Here is a 21,680-nt window from a genome sequence, read left to right on the forward strand (position 1 = left end):
CAGTTTGGCAATACCATCAGTTGGGTGATCCTCACGTTACCCTGTCTCCTTCACATATCTATCTTCATGCCACATCTCCTCAGACCCTATCCACACTCCTAACATTGCTATTTTATCTTGCTATTGCATCTGGCTTGAATTTCTCTTTCTATCTCTTTTCCTTCTGGTTTTTTGGCTAGTTCAGCTCTGCTCAGCAATTTTCATATTGCTTATCCCAAAGAACACTTTTTAATATTTCAAATCAGAGTAAAAAAAATATATATATAGATATAGATATAGATATACAATTATGCACACACACAGTGGCTTCCCAGGGGCACTAGTGGTAAAGAACCCGCCTGCCAATGCAGGTAGACATAAGAGACATGGGTTTGATCTCTGGATGGGGAAGATCCCCTGGAGGAGGGCATGGCAACCCACTCCAGTATTTTTGCTTGAACAATCCCTTGAAAAGAGGAGCCTGGCGGGCTATAGTCTATAGGACACAACTGAAGTGACTTAGCACGCATGCACACACACACACACACACACACACACGTTCGTATTTTCTTGTGACTTGAATTGTGGCTCGATGGAGAAGGATCTGCTGCTGCTGCTGCTGCTAAGTTGCTTCAGTCGTGTCCAACTCTGTGCGACCCCACAGACAGCAGCTCACCAGGCTCCCCCGTCCCTGGGATTCTCCAGGCAAGAACACTGGAGTGGATTGCCATTTCCTTCAATGCATGAAAGTGAAAAGTGAAAGTGAAGTCGCTTGGTCGTGTCTGACTATTCGCGACCCCATGGACTACAGCCTACCAGGCTCTTCCATCCATGGGATTTTCCAGGCAAGAGTACTGGAGTGGGGTGCCGTCGCCTTTTCTGAGGATCTGCTACTTTAAGGCAAAATTTTATTGCTTTCAAACCAAAGGACCAATTAAGTCCATAAATCAACAGTATTCCAGCAGTTGCAGATTTGGTTGCAGCTGAGGCAGATGTCTTTTGCCTTTAAAGCAGAGCATGCCCGTCAGGCTCTATTAAGAGAAGAGCTAAGAGCTCTGCTTCTCAAAACTTTTAGCAGGGTTTATTGCCAATTCTTTCTGAAAGAGTAACTTGTGCATTCAGCATCTCAGCTGTTCTCAGAGAGGTGACTTCTTCGGAAGCATTGCAATGAGCCTGATTCATTTTCCTCTCTGTGCTTTCCAAATGAATGGAATGAAGCCACCAGATTCAGCTGCAGCTGTTCTTTAAATTCAATGGTAGAAGTTCAGAAATCCCTGTCAACTGGGAAAACCAAAAGAAGGCAAAATGCGACTGAGAGAGAGATGTAATCACAGTGTGAAGGCATTGTGGAAGGCAGTATTCAGACATATTTTTTTTCTCTATGAACCACAGAAAGAAAGATATCCCAAAACAATTCTTGGCTTTTCTGGATGAGGTGCCCCTTGATTTTTCTGCTCTGTTCCATTCCATTCCATAAAAATGCTGGCTGCAAGCCATTAAAATGATTTAAGAACCCAAGAATAAGTTACAACCCACAATTTGAAAAGCCTGAGATAGGATATGGTTGAGTAAAGTCAGTTTCTGGGGTAGCAATGCTGAACACAGACAGAAACTCCTCTATTTTCCTAATGTGAGCAAAACATCTCTAGTCTGCCATATTCCTGTCTCTAAATTAGTATCCTATTTGGTAGCTCACTGCCTTCTACACATGACTCACTGGAAATACCATTCACAAAATCAGTGCTCTTAACTCCTAGCCTCTCCATGTGGCCCAGAATTCCATTTGCGTTGGGTAAATTGATCTGAGACAATTTGCAGATAAAGTTGGAGGAATTAATATATGTGCTCTGGTGCAAGACTTTGCTGCACAGTAGAATGTTCTAGGGAGCTTTAAAAACTCCCAATGCCCAGGTTACACCATATAACTATTGAATGTTAAAATCTGGGGATGTGAGCCAGGCATCAGTATTTTTAAAAGATCCCTAGTGATTCTATCTTATAACAAAGTTTGAGAACAACTCCATCTAGTGCAGAATCACACAGCAAGCTGGACATTTTGGCTTCCTTGGTCTGGGTCAAACACAGTGCTTCTGGGGAGCCTGTTTAGAAGTGGATTTCTGGCTCCCAAACCCCAGAGAGTCAGATTCATAGGCTGTCTGAGAAGCTGTAATTTAAATAAGCACCCTTGATAATTCACTGAATGTCGTGATCTATGGTCATCCTTTGAGAGGTACATGATTGACGAGCCTTGATTTAACTCCTAAAACAGAGCTGTGAAAAGTGAAAGTCGCTCAGTCGTGTCTGACTGTTTGCAACCCCATGGACTATACAGTCCACGGAACTCTTCAGGCCAGAAAACTGGAGTGGGTAGCCTTTCCCTTCTCCAGGGGATCTTCCCACCCAGGTCTCCCACATTGCAGGCCAATTCTTTACCAGCTGAGCCACAAAGGAAGCCCAAATAGAGCTGTGAGAGCCTTCGAACACTGAGCCGAGACTGCCCATCCATGGTGTTAATTCAAGGACGTGTGCTCTTTCTGTCTCATGTAGATCCAGTGTGCATAGGTGAGTCAAGTTTCACTCACAAGATGACATTCAGTCTGTTCTGGGCTCATCATGTGAGACTATAGCGTAACTGACTCAGACTGTTAAAATTCAGCCAACAGAGTAAAACTGGCACAGCCGTGAATACCACTGTCCCTTGATCATGTCTCCTGTAGCACAGAACAATGGGAAATTTCAGAGAGACCAGGGAGCCCCAGCACCACAGAATGCATCCAGATAAATGCGAACAGCAGACCACAGGGCAGAAAGTCAATACTACACAAAATCTATTCTATTTTACTTAGTGGGAGAAGATCACAGATTAAATGATCTAAGTGTGGGGCTAGGCTTCCAGTCAGTGCATCTAGAGTTAGAATTTTTATCTCAACAATCATTTGATAATTGAGAGCTTACTCGATTGTATTTATGCCTGTTAACCATACATGTCACTAAAAATTTTGATGGGATGTTCACGGGCTCTCTCTCATCAGAGCAGAAGCTCAAGGAACTTCATGTTAAGATTCCAGGCCTTTGAGAAAACAGAAGTGTCCTTTCCCTAAATTTTATTGTCTTTTAACCACTCTTACAGGCTACCATGCACAGAAGGAAACTTTTTCAGAGAAACCTAAATTCAATGCAGTGATGTGAATTTCAACTGTAAATGTATTTGTGCTTCTTTCCGAAAATGATTCATAGAAGAAAAGATTTGTAGTAATCTTTACTGACAGTTGAGGACAGGGGCCATACCCACACTTGCTTTCAGCTGTGCTCCAGTGCTCAGCACAAGGCCTGGCACACTATCTGTGTGCGTGCTAAGAAGCTTCAGCTGTGGCTGACTCTTTGTGACCCTTTGGACAGTAGCCTGCCAGGCTGCTCAGTCCATGGAATTCTCCAGGCAAGAATGCTGGAGTGGGTTTCCATGCCCTTCGCCAGGGGATCTTCCTGACCCAGGATTGAATCTGCATCTCCTACTTGCATTGGCAGGCGGCTTCTTTACCAATAGTGCCACCTGGGAAGCCCCAGTGTACTGTAGCCACTCAATAAATCTTTGTTAAATGAGCAAACGCATGACAGATTTAGCAAACGGATTTAGTACTGTTTCTTTTAGAGGAATGTATACCATTTCCCTTTACCTATTTTTGTACTTCTGGTAAGGAATTATGAAGGGAAATGTTTTCTTCTCCTGATCACTGCGAAACTCCAGATAAAATGTTTTGATTCAGTCTCACCGTAACATAAACCCAATTAAGGCCATCACTTAAATTGGCAAAGATCTGGAATTGAGCCACTGACTTGACTCGGAATGAATGACATCTTCCAGGGCAGGTGATTGAAATGACTGGAATTTTCCAGGGTAGGTTTGTAGCCAAGAGGGAAAATAACAGAGGCTCCTGGGTTGCAGCTCCTCTGGCAAATAAATGTTTGAAAATGGACCAGTGCAGGGAACTTTTGGCATAATAAACAGTTTTTTTGCATTCGATTGCTATGTTTCTATTTTCATGGGAGCATAAAGAACTTTTAATTTATGATTTGGGAAATGTAACATCAAAGTTTATGTACTTCCCAGAATAATGATTCTTCTAATTTCCTGGAATAATGTAACTTGAGTGTCCAACTTAATGGCAAGGAATATTCAGGGACCAGCAGGTGAATGACCTAGTCCACAGGTGTGGAGCCCCTGGCTGGGGTCTTAGGGCAATATTTCCAGAACTGGCCAAGTTCCACGGCAACCACTGGCATGGGCCATCCTGTTTGTCGTGAGTTATGCCATCCTGTTTGTCGTGAGCCATTCTGTCCCTAACTGGCCAGCTCCCAGCTCCATATGAGGCAAGGTGGAGACCCAAAAGACCCTCAACCAATGACCACCCCTTTCCATAGGAATTTTCTTTGTCCCGAGGCCATAAAAACTTGCCACAAGCCCATGTAAGAGGTCTGCTCTCCCTCAAGCTGGTGCGCTGTCCTAACAGCATGTCTCACTCTGCTCTCCCTGTGTCAGCTCTTCCTGGTCTGTCAGGAAGGCAGCCTGCTGTCTTTGCAGGGCTCCTTACTACCCCAGTCCTTTGTTCTCAGTAAATTCTGTCTTCTAAAATACTCTGTCTGGAAATTCTTTTCCAACCTGTGCTTAGACTGCTTCAACAATCAGCACTAGTGAAGCCAAATGCTTCAGAAGAAAATGCTGATCTTCATTCTCTCCACCCTCTCCCTCTTTTTCTCCTGCTAGTCCTGAATCTTTGTGACAGGGACCCTCCCTGAAGCAATACAAAGAGGATGGAAGGAAACTGCCATTGCCCTGAAGTCCACTGTTTCTCAGAGTGTGATCCAGAGACCCCCTCTTGCCTCAAAGTCTCCAGAAGCTTGTTAAATATGCTCATTCCTAGATCCCACCCTAGACCTACTGAATTGCTAGGGGTATTATCTTAGGATCTGCAGTTTTAGCAATACTGATTTAAGTTTGAGAACATTTACTTCCCTGACAGGTGGCTTTATGTGGGGAAGTCCACTGAGGCTTTTGTGCCCCCCTGCTTTGTCACCTCTCCTTAGGGGGCCCTGTTTCTACTACCAGCCCTCTCTGCCCTCAGGCGGAGCAGGTGTCCTGGCTCTGTGCTCAGGGAGTCTGCCAAACATTTTCTGCCATGCTTGAACTTCCTGTTCTTCCCAGAAATGTTGGCACAGGCCAAGGACAGACAGAGAAGAGGAGACGTGCCCGGTTGGGAGAGCCTGGAAGCCAACTCCACGCGCAGACTGAGTCAGCCCTCTCTGTTAGGGAAAGGAGCAGGAGGTCTGGGAAGTCTGTTCCACCAACTGACAGAGAGGCTGCCCCCCACGTGGGTGGCAGTGGGGCAGCCAGGAGGGACCCTATCTCCGAAGCATCTGCCCCAGCTTGGAAGGCAGTGGCTCGAACCTTTGCCCGACCACATAATATGTAAACCTGGTGTTCCTGTGGGCACGTGCTGATCCACCACCCCTTTTCTGCCTTTTGAGAAAACACTTGTGAGTGAAAAAGAGTAGTAGAGACCTTTACACTGAGAGAATTAGTTATGACCCCAGAGTGCATTGCAAAGGCTTTAGCCCCCCTCCTATCTCCCTCACTTCTCTTCCTCCTTTAGACTCTTCACACAAACTAACCAAAAACCCAAAGTGAGAATGATGCTTGCTGTGTCCAGGCACGTCAATTTCAGGTCCCCTAGATCAGGGGTCCCCAACCTCCGAGTGATGGACTGGTACTGGCCTGTAGCCTGTTAGGAACCGGACTGCACAGCAGGAGCTGAGCGGCAAGGGAGTGAGTGAAGCTTCATCTGTATAGCGCCCCCATCGCTCGTGTTAATGCCTAAGCTCTGCCTCCTGTCAGTTTCTGCAAAATGGTGAGCTGTATAATTATTTCATTATATATCACAATGTAATAATCATAGAAATAAAGTGAGCAATAAATGTAATGAGCTTGAATCACCTCGAAGCACCCCCCACCCCATCAGTCCATAGAAAAATTATCTTCCATGAAACCAGTCCCTGGTTCCAAAAAGGTTGGGGACTGCTGCCCTAGATGATGGCCTCTGAGCAAACTGCTGCCCAAAGCCACCCTACAATCCTGAAGCCTCTAGCATGGTCGAAACCTTGAATTCACCCTTTTATTAACTGTTACAGCTTTGTTTTTAGTAATGAATTCGTTGGTGAATGCCAAAGCTTTTTACCCCAGGGGTGAGAAAAAGGATTAAAACATAAGCATCTCAGAAAAGACTCAGAACTTCTCAAACTCCAGTGTATAAACAAAGCAGCACCAGAGCATGTTTAAATGCAGATTTCCCAGGCCTTCCATAGTTCTGATTCACTAGGTCTGAGGCAGGGGCCAGGAGTTTGCATTTTAAATAAACAACTCAAGTTATTCAAGGTGCAAAGGGCCCATGGGTCTGCAGATCATACCTTGAGACATACTTGTTTAAATGCACATCAAGGAGCAAATGATTTCATATGCCCTTGGAATGGTTGGGGTCCTGGCGGTTGGAGAGAAAGAAGTATTGGAGTATTCTGAATGTCTTGGAAAGGGGGAGAGGGTGGATGCAAGTAACCAAAACAGGCATTTGTGTAAGTCTGATAATGAGTAAGCATTGGTGTTATGAACAGTGCACCTAAAAGAAATGAATTCACATCGTTAAACATCATTCTCCCACTCATCTCACAATTTCTACTTGCCCCTCAGACCTGAGAACAGCTCAGGCCTCGTTGAGCTCATGTCTGACTTGGGGTCCCAAAAGGGGCTCCTTTGCCAGCTGCCCTGCCACCTCCCCACTTGCTGTTAATATGAAGGTGACGTTGAGAGGAGGAGATCTGCTCTGAGAATTGGGCCTGGAGTCCCGATTCCTGGCAGAATGTGCCCTCTTCTTTCCAAGGATGCGTCAGAACTAGAGACACCTTTATCCATCCGAGTAAACTTTAGCTCTCACTCGTCCTTTTGGAATGAGCCAAATCTTTCTCATTTGTTTTAGAACTTTTTCCAGAGGTTGAAATTCTTATCTCATTCTATCCTTTAGATATTAGAGTAAGAAAATTAACCTATCAAGTGGCATTTTCAACCTGGTCATTCTGAAGCAGTGTTCCACTTTTAAATTTGGAGGACGGGTGGCAGTTAATTTTTCTTTAAATTCTGACTGGTTTTACATTGTAATATACCTGTATGTTTGCCAGGCCATTTATACCCTTCATCTGACTCTGTAACTGACTCCTTGTGACTCATTGCTGCTGCTGCTAAGTTGCTTCAGTCGTGTCCGACTCTGTGCAACCCCATCGACGGCAGCCCACCAGGCTCCCCTGTCCCTGGGATTCTCCAGGCAAGAACACTGGAATGGGTTGCCATTTCCTTCTCCAATGCATGAAAGTGAAAAGTGAAAATTGAAAGTGAAGTCGCTCAGTCGTGTCCGACTCTTCACGACCCCATGGACTGCAGCCCACCAGGCTCCTCCATCCATGGGATTTGCCGGCAAGAGTACTGGAGTGGGGTGCCATTGCCTTCTCCCTGTGACTCATTACTTTCTCACAACTTGCTCTGTACCCCTCACAACAGTCTCTACGTTCCTTCCTTATTTCCATCTTGACTTTCACAGCCTCCTGGTCATAGATAAGGAAGACCTGGGATGTCACATCAAATGATTCTTCCTTCTAAAATGATCAAAGGCCTGTGTTATGACTTTGCACTAGATGATTTCATTATTAAAAGCAAGAATGCATGTCATACCATGTGCCAAGTAAGCTTCTAGACACTGCAAATATTACCTTATTTAATCCTCACAACAAGCTAGGAGGTATATGAGAGCAGAGGGTTGTACAACATCACTATAACCTCATTTTATAGATGAGGAAACTGAAGCATTAGAAAGGTAAAGTAACTTAGACAAGGTCACGAAGCTGGTAAAGGGTAGAGGAGTTGAACTCTCACTCTGTGTTCTTGGTCACTATCTATATTGTCATCTGAGAAGACAAAACCAAACAAAAATTTCCCAAACCTCCAAAAACAAGCAAAAATGCTACTCTTAAAATATATATACATATCACTATGTATTTTCAAGGACATTTCAGAAAAAGAGACTGGATAATGAAAGCTAATTTGAGACTGTACTCAACATAAAGGCAAAATCATCTCATGGTTCCTATGTTTACTATATATTCATTTATACATTCCAACATACTCTCAGATCGATCAAAGACAACTCAGCACAACAACCCATTTTTATTCTGTACTTGCCAACAATGATCTCATTTAATCCTTATCCCCTTGAAGGCTGATTAACAGCTTATCACTTTCACTTTTGCTAAATATTAACCGCAAAGAGAACCATCCTTCAATATGATTTGTTCTCAGCATCCTGTGTCCAGGAGCCCAGGTGCAAAACTACGTCTGCTCTGAGGAACAGAAGAGACAACAGACCTCCACTGAAGCAGCCTTTTACTGCCACTTATCAGAGTCTGTGTAGATGAAAACCCACATTGCTATTTCCTTTCAGAGTCTGCTATGTTTGGGGAAAAGTATTAAGTTAGGAGTTCTGAGTCTTAATTGAAAATTTGACTCTCCCATTAATGAGCAATGTGATCCAGGGAAGGTCATATCCTCTCTGAACCTCTCATGGTTTTATTGAGGTCCAAATGAAATAATGTTTGTGAAAGTGCATAAGCTGTAGAGTACTAGACAATGTAAGATAATATTACAGATGGTTTATATTTCTTTAAAAATGATATATGATGAAATATGAAAATGTAATAGGATAATTATCATATTATAGATTGTAAGATAATATTACTATATTATGACTGTTGGCAACTTAATATGAGGTTGACTGTTTGCTGTTTCCTTTGCTCTGCCCCCTAAGTAAACTTCTTGAGGGCAAGAACGATGGCTTATTCATTTTTTGCCTCTTAGGACTGTTTCTGGCACAGGATAGGTATTTAGTAAATGTTTCTTGAATGAATGAATGGATGAATAAAAGATATTTTCAGAGGAAATTTGAAGGTTGAGAGGAGCCCCATGGAAGGAAGAGTAATTCACAATACCTGCTTCAACCACGTGGTCCATCGTTGGAAACCTTTTGTACACAGCTGTGCTCACTGAGCGGAAAATGAGCAGGGAGGTGAGATTGACATAGCGCATCAGTGTCCTCCTGAGCAGGCGCCCATGCTCGTCACTTCCATGAACACTGCTGGAGATGAGAAACATCAGCCTGTCTGGCCAGGGCAGATTCACAAACTGGTTCCACCATCGATTCACTACTAGAGTAACATAAAAGCCTGTAGAATAACAGGAAACTGTAAAGTAATTTCTTACTGAAGACACGTTGTTGACACTGATGCTTTTAGCAGAATTTTAGCCTTTTTTAGAGATCAGGGTGTAAAAACATTTAGTTATCCATATCTTATGATTTTTCCCTCCAGAAAAAAAAAAGTAATTTGTGCCTGGCAATGGCATAACACTAAGTGGATATTAGAACTCACATATTGATGGCAAAAAATGGAGAGTTAGTAAAGAGAAAGCTTAATTGTCCAAGAGCAGATCATTACCTCAAACTTGTTGGGTGTTAATTTAGCAAAAGCAGTCTTGAAGGTAAACCTTATGGATGATTCTGGTTCTATTGCAAGCAGTGGCTTTTCAGGCATGCCTCTCAGCTTGGAAACACTCCCATGCAGAGTCACTGGTATCACCATCGCGGAGACAGCTGTGTGGCTGCATGCTGCGTGTGACCTATACTTACCAAGCACAAAGGTTACTGGAATTTGTTCAGCATATCTGTCACAGTAAATTGATAATTTTTCAAAGAAACGTTTTTGGGCTCCTGTAAGTAACAATCTGGAGCAAAAATAAAATGCACAGCCCTTTATGATATTATACTTCTGCACCTGCTTTGCAAGTGACATTCACTGCAAACAAGCAAAAATAATCTCAGTTTTTTTAAAAGGAGCAGTAGCTTTTCCTTTTATACCTAAGCTGATGTATCTCAAAAGCTTTTTAACTGATGAACATTTTAAGTACTAATGTTTTTAGAACATAAATGTTATTGGTCATTAGACAGTGGGACATAGTAATCCATTTTATTTTGAATGTTTTATATTTTTAAATTTTTATATGATTAATGCATGGGATTTGGAGCAAAATACTTCATAAATGAGTACATTATCCAATTATTAAACATATGCACTTAAAAAAGAATGTCTTAATTATGTTTATTATTGGAATATGCTTATTAAGTAATTATTGAATAATAACCCTGAATTTGACATCTTGATCTTACTTTCTCATGAATATTCTACTCAGTACATTCTTAGTTATGTGTGTTATACCTCAAGGGATGTTATAACTGTTTATTTTAAAGCCTAGAGTTATTTAAAATATAAAACAACAACACAGATTCAACAGTTAGAAGTGAAATTTTTATTATTATATGTGGTGAGTTTTTATTTCTATAGTATAAAAATATCAAAATTTATATTATAGATCTGACAGAAACCCACTTTTGGTATTGTTAAACATGAATCCATTTAATAGAGCTATTATTGATATTTATGTTTCAAGGGGGAGATTCAGAATCAGAAGAGATATCTCAAGGCAGGTTAATAATAATGATCGAAATCCGGAAAGAAGGCAGATGAATTTTAATAAATGAGTGAATGCAGCTGTTCGAAAAGAATCAGGACTCCCTTGGAAACACCCACTATGGCATATGTCAGAGGCCTATTTGGGTCAGTAGAGCTTTGAGGAAGGAAGCAAAGGGATAATGAGGTGACAGTGAGCCACAATCAGACTGCTGGTGAAGACCTGGAAGCTGGCGCTAAGGATGTGTGTGGGATTCAGGGTGGGCTTGGAGTGCCCAATGCAGCCTTAGCTTTGGAGGGGGTGTCAGAAATTCTACAGTCAAGAAAAGATGACAGGCAAGGCGTCACCTGGTGGATAGGCCTCTCAAGATGAGGCTGATGACAAGTTACAGCCAGATTGGTTTCTGGGACTCAAATTGAATTGGTCAGAGAGAATTAAATGTGAAGAGCACAGACCATAGAGCCTTACAGAGCCATGTTTGAGTCCCAGATCTGCCACTTACAGATTTGGATTTTGAGCATATTTTTAACTCTCTCTGAGTCTCAGTTTTCTCATTTGTAAATGAGGATAATAATAATAATACCTGTGTATCAGGGATGTTAGGAGGATTAAAGAATACATGATATATAAAACCACTTAGTATATAATGTCAGTCAATAATAAAGTGGTTGTTACTATTAATAATTGGCCAAAGGAAAAAATATTAAGCTAATAGACACATAGAAATTTTACTAGCTAGAAGGTACTACAGCAAGTATTTTGTCAAATGTATCCCAAAATACAAAGAGAGATAATCAAGCTAGTGAATTCGGGTTCTATCTTATGATTTTTTGACAAGCATAACTATTTGCTTATAATGGGATTAAAAAACTTTAGCATTGTTAGTGGATATGAGAATGAAACTCATTTTTTTTATTTGTCTATATTTGTCTACGGGCATGTCTGACTTTCTCAACAGATTCAGCCTAGTTCTTGGTAGAGCTGTGATCAAGATAAAAGGATCTATTTTAATAAGATTTTACATTCGAAATTTAAAGAATGAAAAATGGCTTGAAATAATGATGATCGTTAAAAACACAAGCACATTTTGGTCTTTAGAAAAAATATGTGCATACAGTTTTGTGGGAAATAAACAAGACATTGGAGCCAAAATTAAGGCCCAGTGGAGCATCTCTGGCTACGATGCAACTGCTCTAAGAGCTGTTCTATTCTAACCAGCAGTAGCAGCAATAAATACACACTAGTAAAAATAAACAAATGAGACAATTATCCTGAAACGTCATGTGTCTTCCACCATTTGATATTGTGAAGGATTGAATGACATACAAATAAATTGTCAAAATAATACTGTATTTAGAGGATTTATTCAAAAAATCATCAGAGGTTTTTAATAAAACTTCCCTTTTAAAGATATTTTGCCAAAATGTATACCAATATATACATTTTTGGGGAACAGTAGTTTTGATATATAGCAAAATAACTGTTCACTTTTGGTCATTATCAACCAGTCAAATTAACTTCCCTCTTCTTCACATGGGGTCCTGTCACTGCAAGGAGGAATACATGTGGGAGCAATGACATGCAAATTTGTTCATGGTATGCAGAAGGGAAAGAACAAACTGATAAGCACAGAAAAGGTGGAAATACAGCCTCAAAAACCTTTAACTTTTCTATTTTAAGTTTTAACTTCTCCCTGAGAAGAAATTGTGCAATCAATATTAATTAAAAGAACTCATGGAGCTTCCCATTTATAATACTGATAAAATTTTATTAAGACTATAATTGTTAGTCATAAAAGTATTTCATGGAAGTAATGTTGCTCAAATTACCTGTCAATCTGACAGGCAAAGTTTGTGATGTTATAAAGAATAAACATCTTTTGTGAATATAATGTGCCTTCAACTTTGAAGATATGACGAAAATAAATTCGTTTTTAGCCTTTTTCTTTAATTGAGATATTGGTAAGTTTGGGGGCACCATCTTAGATAAGATTTTGTCATTCCAGGAAAAAGGAAGGAAAGTTGCCTGGTATACACTATTTATGAAAGTGTTAATTATGTAAGTAGTCGCTGCAAGCAGTCAAATCATAAACTCAAACTTCGAACGATATCATTCAGAGAGGCAAAAATAATGATTTTGAGTGGTAAAAATCATCACTTAGTGAGGATCTAAGTATAAATCTTTCATTTTTTGCCTGGAGCAAAATTCCTGAAGCACAAATAATACTTCATCACGACCAGTTCAAGTGGGGCTGGAATGGGAACCACCTAAACATGATGGGTTAGAGTCCATTTAACATCCCAAAAATGGTTAGGTGTGGATTAAGATACTCAGTCCCAGGGACAAGAGGGTGACAGAGAATCATGCAAAGGAGGAGATTACATAATGCAAAAGTCAGAGGCAACCAAAGGACTTGGATTTTTGAGACTGTATTCATATATGCTATTTGATGGCCATTTAAGAACACATGCAAAGGAAAGTACCTGTACATCAAGCTTATTGCCGTGTAAAGTACAGCAAAAACAATAAATTCCCTGTACAATAGTTTGTAGATGCTGCCTCTCCACTTGAGGAGTAACCTATGAAATCCAAAAAAAGTTGCATTTGCTACTTTACTGGAGTAAGTGACAGTCATCTTGGACAGTTTGTTTGTTTGTTTGTTTTTCTAGAAGAGCAAGAAGACAAAACACAAGTAAAAAGTGATGTTTAAGACAGAGCATAAATCTATATCTCAAAGAAATCCTAGACAGCAACGAGTTAGTCTTCTTTACTAATTTGCCTTTCTTAGCTTGAAACAATTTGGAATTTGGAGATAACCACAACCTCAGTGCTAAATCTTTTAGTAGAAAAGGGGAGGAGAGTAGTTCTGGAAAAAGTAATATTAGACATCTTAAGCTTGCCTTCATGTCTAAATATTATTTAGAGATTATATGACTATCACTCAATAAATATTTGAATGACTAAATAAGATATATGAAATACATTGTAATATCATCTATCATATATTTTCTGCATCCATGGGAAGATTTAAGGTATTGATACATGTTACATTTACTGATATTTTCTTTTTTTGCTGTTTTTTTAAGTTTAATTATTTTAAATTAGAGGGTAATTGCTTTACAACATTTGTGTTGTATCAGCATGAATCAGCCACAGATATACATATGTCCTCTCCATCTTGAACCTCCCTCCCACCTCCACCCCATCCCACCCCTCTAGGTTGTCACAAAGCACTGGATTTGAGCACTCCCTGCACCATACAGTAAATTTCCACTGGCTATCCAATTCTACATATGGTAATGCATATGTTTCGAAACTACTCTCTCAGTTTGTCATTGACATTTTCAAAATCAGTAGTCAAACCCAAATCAGTTTGGGTCTTTATTTGCTAAAGTATGTAAATAGGCATTTATTTCGCCTTTGAATTTCCTTGAAGGAAGTTACAGCTCTCTCAGAAATCAGGAGAAGCAAGCCCCTTTTGGGAATTTAATTGATGGGTTACTTTTGGTGGTTTTAATTTAATTGTCTCTTTAGTGGAGCTCGGAGTGCACTCTGTGTACTTCAAAAGGTAGAAAAAACATCAGGCCCCAGTGATTCTAAGAAAGGTGCATTTTCCCACTGAAAAGTCTCATGTAAAATGCTTAGGTCACTTTCTCTTTGGAACTGAAAAAAATGAGGCTATTGTTTAGGACTCTTTCCACCTGGATCTGTTCCATGGATGTAGGTAGGATGAGAACTGGGCCCCAAATCCTAGCTTTCAGTGAGTTCTCTGGAATTCCATTGCTTTTCACCACGACACTAAATATTCAGGCTTTGAGAAGATGCCCTGAAGCTGGTCTTTATTTGGAAATCCTGCTCTACAGCTTTCTGACATGTAGCACATAGAAAATGAAATTTCTTTGAAACCTTTTGCTTTGGAAAGGATCTATGTGGAGGATTCTACAGAGCTATTTAGGCTGAAATTATGACATTTTTAGGTAGAACTGTATTAGACATAACTGATAAATCCTATAGCAGATTTCTTATATACATAGTACCTTATGGCACACATTTTACCATCAACAAGGACATCTTCTGTCTTTATTCAGATGTAAAGAAACAATCTAATTCCCATTTACCTAATTTCCCTAAAAACAAACAAACAAACAAAAAAAAACGTGAAAATTTTAAACTATATTCTGAAGCTGTAGTTTTTGTAATCACCAACCTAAGCCTTCAACATGACTGATTTTTAACAAAGAAAACAGGACTTTTTGGCAAAAGTTAAGTGCCATTACTTTTTTTGTGGGACTCAGGTTACAAAAGCAGTTCCATTGTTCCATCTTCATCTCTTCTATTTGTTTAATATGAGTACAGCAAAGTTGGGAGAGGAACATAATAAATTAAGCCCAATTTCATAATTTGTTATCATGGGCACCGGAGTTTTAAATGAGTCCTCAAATAACTCTCAATTAACAGTCACCCTTCCATTACAGCTCTGTCAGAAAAACCCAGATCACATCGACAAGAGGTCAGAGCTAAAATGCATAGGTTTACTCTGCGCACTAACCTATTTGTTTGGGTTGGAGTGTCCGGCGTCTCCGACAGGGAAGACAGTCTCCAGGCTCCCCCTGCAGAGGTGCATTCGGGTTGGGGCTGTACTCTCGGCTCACCCTCCGCGCATGCACAGTCAGATTTTCCTTCTGTTCTCTGGCCACTGAGAGGACTTGGAGTGTGACAAGGACAGGGGTTAAATGACTTTCCACTTGCGAAGGCCTATTTATGCCAGTTTGCCCACTGGTGACAGCCACAGCCGGGAACAAACAGGAGCAACAGCTGCTGATGTGGCTTTTTTTTTTTTTTCTAATCTCTAATTATAACTCCACCTGCCACCCAAAGCACTCCTTTGAATGAGTTGGAGGTAGCGTGAAGGAGCTGGGGTCATTTAAGACTGTTATTTTCATTCTGACCTTATCCTGGGATCAAGGAAGAAAGTCCTTTGCCCCTAACATGCTCTGAAGAGGCTCCACCAACCAAAAACGGGAATTAGTACAGTCTGTGTGTGCTTAAAAGGAGAATAAATTCTCGTGAAGCCATAAACTGGGGCAGACAAGAACGTAAACAGGATTTTCACTCATTTGAGGAATGTTGAGGACACTCTTCTATTAAAAACAAAACGCATGTATGTTTGAGAGTGATGTGTTTGTATATTTTAGAATAGCATAGACAATTATTACACATGATGGCATTCAGTAATGGAAACTGATAACACACTGATTCACTACATGTGTTATCCTTCCGTGACGGCTTCCCTGGTAGCCCAGATGGTAAAGACTGCCTGCAATGCGGAAGACTCAGGCTCGATCCCTGGGTCGGGAAGATCCCTTGGAATAAGGGAATGGCTATCCACTCTGTATTCTTGCCTGGAGAATCCCATGGACAGAGGAGCCTGGAGGGCTACAGTCCATGGGGTTGCAAAGAATCGGACACAACTGAGCGACCGACACTTCCTTTCACTTCATCTGTCTGTGGTCCGCTAGAAACACGTTTTAATTATTCAAAATGCCTTCTCTCAGGTTGATTATGCTTCTATGCTTCCCTTCTGGAAAGACAGTGTTCATCAGCATTCTTTAAATCATGAAATACATAATTTCAGGGTCAATTCTTGGGAGTTTTCCAACCTTCTAAAGTAACATGTGCACTAAACACCATGCCTTAAGCTTAAATCAGATGACTGTAAAAAAAACAAAACAAAACATGTGTTTTTGTGGAGAAAGATGTAGAAAAAAAGATGCTTATTTAAAAATTTTAAGTAAATACAATTGAAAATTTTCCTACAGTGTTCATTTGCACTTGACTAGTTTCTTTAGCAAACTATAAGTATCTTAGAGCAAAAATAGACTTGTGAATGTCTGATTTCTTGCCCCCATCCCTGTACATAGCTCCAGCACGGAGTCCAGTGCATACTGGATTTTGAATATGTATCTGTCGTCTGATTATCACCTTGTCACTCTGATACTACTGTTAGTACATTTGGGGGAGTTTGTGAACATTTTAAAAGTACAGCTACACTGCCGCATATTTTATATTTGGATTGCTGTGAAAAGTGGTTGGATAGACCCATGTTGCTTTCAAGGCTGATCATCGTAGAATTTGAGCAAATCTAAATCCAAGTGCTTATGAAATAGAAACATTGGAGCTATTTTTTTTTTTTTGAATCGCACTTTGGGGTGTCTTACTGGATATGTGGTGGCCCTGAAATGTGGCTTAATTCCCGGCAGTCATGACTGAATAACAGGGGAACTGGCCTCCTCTATGGACCACTGTTGGCTGGTCTCACTTTTAAGCAGGGGAAATTATCTTTCTAATCAGGCTGTTTTCAGGAATGACCAAGTAATGGTTGAGTTAGCATTCTAAATGCAAATTAGTCAGTAATGACTGGATTGAATGAACAAACTGCCATTGTTGAACTCTGAGTCTGGTGGCTGTTTCTAACAGGTACCATGCCATTCAGAAATTAATTCATTAGACAGGACCAACTCCTACAGCAAATTTCAAACATCTGGCAAACCCCAAATTGCAAAGCTAACTATGCATATGACTTAAAAAAATTTTTTTTGATGTGGACCATTTTTAAAGTCTTTGTTGAATTTTTTACAATATTGCTTCGGTTTTTTGGCCATGAGGCGTGTGGGATCTTAGCTTCCTAGCAAGGAATTGAACTCTCACCCCTGCATTGGAAGATGAAGTCTTAACTACTGGACTGCCAGGGAAGTCCCTGTATGAATTTTTCAAGAAACTTTAAAGTTTCTTGTTTAAACAGGCATACTATTTTTTCCCCTCTGGATTCTAAAGTTAACGTGTGTATTAAAAATAAAATGTAAAACAACATATAAAGAATAGAGTGGTACTCTATCATGCTTCCTTAGGGGGGTGGTAATCATTTAGTTATAAAGTTAATCTTTTTAGACTTCTGCAGAAGGCACTTTAAATTCTCTAATAAATAGCAAACAATGTGGTAGACACTTAGGCGATGTCAGGGCTCTATGAAATAACCATACCAGCCATATTTTCTATTGACAGCAAGCATCAAGTTTTGCCATCCTGACCACTCTGGTTTTCAGCAGTCCTGATAAATACATTTGTCTTTAATTCCAGTAAACCTCCAGTGACAGGACAATTCATAAAAAAAGAATAACTGATCATTTCTAAGTGATGGAAATGCTGATATTCATCCATAGATGTCAAGATAAATCATCCTTTATTCCTTAAGGGAACAAAACCCAGCAAGTTTAGATAGACCACGCCACTTCCTAAAAGGGAACCAGCTATTCATTTTCACTGGTGTGAAAAATCTTTTATCAAATTTCTTTTGAGCACTAGGTTGAACATAGTCGTATGTATGTGAAACTTTGCATTCAGATATTAACCAAAGGCTAGAAATGGTTGTATTTTGTAATTTTTTATTCTGACTCTAAGATTTTTGAACATTATTAAATGGGGAATAAGGAATTGAATTAGTAAACATTTCTGAACAGGAAAAGGGCCTGACAAAAATCTATGTTGCAAAAAGATGAGTCTATGAGATGAGAATGTGCTGCATTTGAGTGGGCAGGGACTAAGGAAGGGAATCAGTCTGAAAGTTATTATGGTTGTTCTAGCATTACCTGGGGTGGTGAGTGAGTGGAATGCAGAGGAAGGATGGTGAGAGAGAGCCCAGAGCAAACTACCACTGGAGGAGAAAGAAAGGAGGGAGCTGTGGGGAGGGAGAGGAGAAGGAGGAAGGAGAAGTCTGATATGACCCTTGCTTCATCCTTTGAGCCTGTTTGCACATGAAGAGAAGGCAATGGCACCCCACTCCAGTACTCTTGCCTGGAAAATCCCACGGACGGAGGAGCCTGGTAGGCTGCCGTCCATGGGGTTGCTAAGAGTCAGACATGACTGAGCGACTTCACTTTCACTTTTCACTTTCATGCATTGGAGAAGGAAATGGCAACCCACTCCAGTGTTCTTGCCTGAGAATCCCAGGGACGGGGGAGCCTGGTGGGCTGCTGTCTATGGGGTCACGCAGAGTCGGACACGACTGAAGCGACTCAGCAGTAGCAGCAGCACAAGAACAAATTTGTTCAGGTGACACAGTTCTTTGCAGGGTGCCATGTAATTTTGACATGTTTTATTTGATCTTGCAAATAGAAACATTTTATCAGAAAACAAATGGTTGCAAAGTAAAATCACAAGTAGGAATTCGTGTGTTTGTAAAAATCAAGTTATTGAATTAAATATAATTGGCTGAGCTTCAGTTTCTGTTACTGCTTCTGGCACTTATTCACTTTGTTATGTGCTGGATCTCCCTAGAAAAAGATAGCAGTTAGCGCTAAAGTTGCAAGAAAAATTCATAGAGTAAACTTTGAATTGAGAACAGTCAGACATTACTGTTTTTGTCAGCAGGATACCTGATTCAGTTGGTCTGAGAATCATTCACAGTGATATTTTTTCCCTAAAGGTAAATTTTTATTGGCTTAATGGAACTGTAAGTTTCTTGAGAACTTATGCCTTACTCTTTGTTGTTTTTTTTTTTCTCTCCCTATTTATTGACTACCATGGTGGATGCAATAGTTGTGTAACCAATAACTGACTGGGATAAACCGTGTGTCTATCCAGATGTACGGAGCCTTCTGATACATGGGCTTGGAGTGAACTCTGTCAAAAATCAAACTAAAGTGGATTTGATTTGTTTTTCTTTTTCAATTACTTTTTTTCTCTTTATTCCAGGGAAGAAACAGTGAAAGACTATTGAGTTTTATTACAGATGAAGGTCTAAACTTGTAAGACTGGCTATTTGAGAAGTCATCATTACTTTCCTTACAAGAGTAATTGCCAACTCAACAGAACAGAAATGCATTAGTTCACATTCTGAAGGTCACCTTTTTCTAATGGAAGGTACGGAAACTTTGTTCTATTTTAGGGATGAAAGCCTAGAGTCTAGAGAATTATTACTATAGTGCTTAAAGTGTATCCTGTACTCTATAATCAATGATATTTCTCAAATCAATGGTACCGCTTAGCTCAGGCACATTCCAGATGGCTAAAGAAAAAAATTGCAACATAGGGCCAATTAAAAATCAGTTTAATTTCATAAGAAAAGATATGCAAAGCCAAGTATAATGTTTATTCCAAACAGCTGTGAAATTCTGTTACTTCAGTACCTTAATGGTAGAAGATGGCCATTCTGGAAATTATATTACAGTGTAGATAAGGGGAAGATATAGGGCTTCCTAGGTGGCACAGTGGTAAAGAATCCGCTTGGCAATGATGCTTCTCTTAAAGCAAGAGATGAGAGTTTGATCCCTGAGTTGGGATGATCCCTTGGAATAGGCAATGGCAACTCCAGTATTCTTGTCTGAAAAATCCCATGGACAGAGGAGCCTGATGGGCTGTAGTTCATGGGATTGCAAAGAGTCAGAGGCGACTGAGCACATACGCACAAAGGGAAGATACAGATAAATGGGAAAAAAAATATGCGCGTAGATCCTAGAACAAGGATTGTTTCTGGATCTCTGAAATGGCAGATTGCATATTCTGAAGACATTTTTAGTTTCTTAACACTTACATACTAGCTCCCTAATAATGTTACTACTGAAAAGGGTCATGGGTTTGGAGTAATACAGTGAAGGAGAAACTCAAATTTTTGCTTCATAAAATTTTGTATTTTTAGAACCACATTCATATTTTCATATTTAATCATATGCAGTTAACATCTTACATGATGCTTCTTCCAAGTTTATACATCCAGCCCAGATTTTCACCCAACTCCAGAGCTAGGCTTGATAATTTCCTAAATATCTTAAGCCCAACATGCTCCAAACTGAACTCCTGGTCTTTCCCCTAAAACATGCTCCTCCTGCCACCTTTCATCTCAGTTGGTGAAAATTCCTTTCTTCCAAAAGGTCAAAAGCCTTAGAGTTGTTCTCAGCAGCTTCCCTTTCTCTCATATCACAGTCCAATCTTTGAGCAAATCCTGTTGGCTCCACCTTCAAATCTACTCAGAATCTGTCACCTCACTGTCTCATCTCACATCGCTGTCTCAGCTCCTCCCACCTCATCAGAGCCCCCTCATCTTTCTCCCAGCTTATTCTAACAGGAGGTCTCCCCGCTTCTCTACTGCCTCCAGTCTCCTCTGACAAGAAGGTGGTGTGGAAGGCAAGTCAGGTGTCTCATGCCATTCTGCTAAAGCCCTCCCTGGCTTCTTTCATCTCTTAGAGTTAAAGCCCAAGTTCTTTTTTTTTTTTTAATTTTTAATTTATTATTTACTTGTGTACAGTAGTTCCTTGTTGGTTGTCTGTTTTAAATATAGCAGTGTATACATGTCAATCCCAAATACCCAGTCTATCCTGTTCCCCCAACACTTCCCCCCATAACCATAAGTTCATTTTCTAAGTCTGTGAGTCTATTTCTACTTTGTAAATGAGGTCATTTGCATCATTATTTTTAGATTCCCACATATAAGTGATATCATATGATATGTGTCTTTCTACATCAGACTTATTTCACTTAGTATGATAACCTCTAGATCCACCCATGTTGTTGCAAGTGACATTTCATTCTTTTTAATGACTGAGTAATATTCCACCTTCAGATACGCCAGCAACAAAACAGCAACAACAAACAACATTCCACTGTATATACGTACCCCATCTTCTTTATCCATTCATCTGTCAGTGGACATTTGTTTATTTATTTATATTTATTTATTTGTAGTTCCAGCTCACAGGATCTTCCATCTTCATTGTAGCATGTCAGATTTTTAGTTGAGGCATGAGAACTCTTAGTGGGGGCATGTGGAATCTAGTTCCCTGACTAGGGGTCGAACTCAGGCCCCCAGCATTGGGAGCACTGAGTCTTAGCCCTTGCACCACCAGGGAAGTCCCGTAATGAACATTTGGGTTGCTTCCATGTCTTGCCTACTATAAACAGTGTTTCAGTGAACATCGGGATGCATGTATCCTCTTGAACCCTGTCCTTAAATAGTCCTAGGTCTGTCACGGTTTGCTCCCATTTCTCCTGATCTCATTTCCTCTTACTGTCACCTCTCCTGTAGACCCTCTCCAGC

General features: G+C 40.3%; 1 protein-coding gene and 1 long non-coding RNA gene across 12 annotated transcripts in view; one reads left to right on the forward strand and one right to left on the reverse strand.

Annotated features, from left to right (window-relative positions):
• The window catches only part of BEST3 (bestrophin 3), a 55,948-nt gene extending 40,646 nt beyond the window's left edge, over positions 1-15,302 (reverse strand). The window contains exons 1-5 of one of the 11 annotated variants that reach the window (XM_070370579.1): positions 15,141-15,302; positions 14,629-14,718; positions 13,075-13,256; positions 9,753-9,847; positions 9,058-9,291 (exon numbers count right to left, since the gene is read on the reverse strand). In XM_070370579.1, the coding sequence (XP_070226680.1) occupies positions 9,058-9,291; positions 9,753-9,847; positions 13,075-13,226 (481 nt within the window). In that variant the 5' untranslated portion in view covers positions 13,227-13,256; positions 14,629-14,718; positions 15,141-15,302. The remainder of the gene's footprint in view (positions 1-9,057; positions 9,292-9,752; positions 9,848-13,074; positions 13,257-14,628; positions 14,719-15,140) is intronic. The other 10 variants (XM_070370585.1, XM_070370589.1, XM_070370582.1 and 7 more) reach the window with 10 other exon arrangements.
• The window catches only part of LOC138987920 (uncharacterized), a 34,030-nt gene that overhangs the window by 7,615 nt on the left and 4,735 nt on the right, over positions 1-21,680 (forward strand). Inside the window, exon 2 of the long non-coding RNA XR_011464207.1 lies at positions 19,343-19,510. This is a non-coding gene — a long non-coding RNA (uncharacterized lncRNA). The remainder of the gene's footprint in view (positions 1-19,342; positions 19,511-21,680) is intronic.

Source organism: Bos mutus, chromosome 5 (assembly GCF_027580195.1).
Source record: "Bos mutus isolate GX-2022 chromosome 5, NWIPB_WYAK_1.1, whole genome shotgun sequence".
NCBI classification, from domain to species: Eukaryota; Metazoa; Chordata; class Mammalia; order Artiodactyla; family Bovidae; genus Bos; species Bos mutus.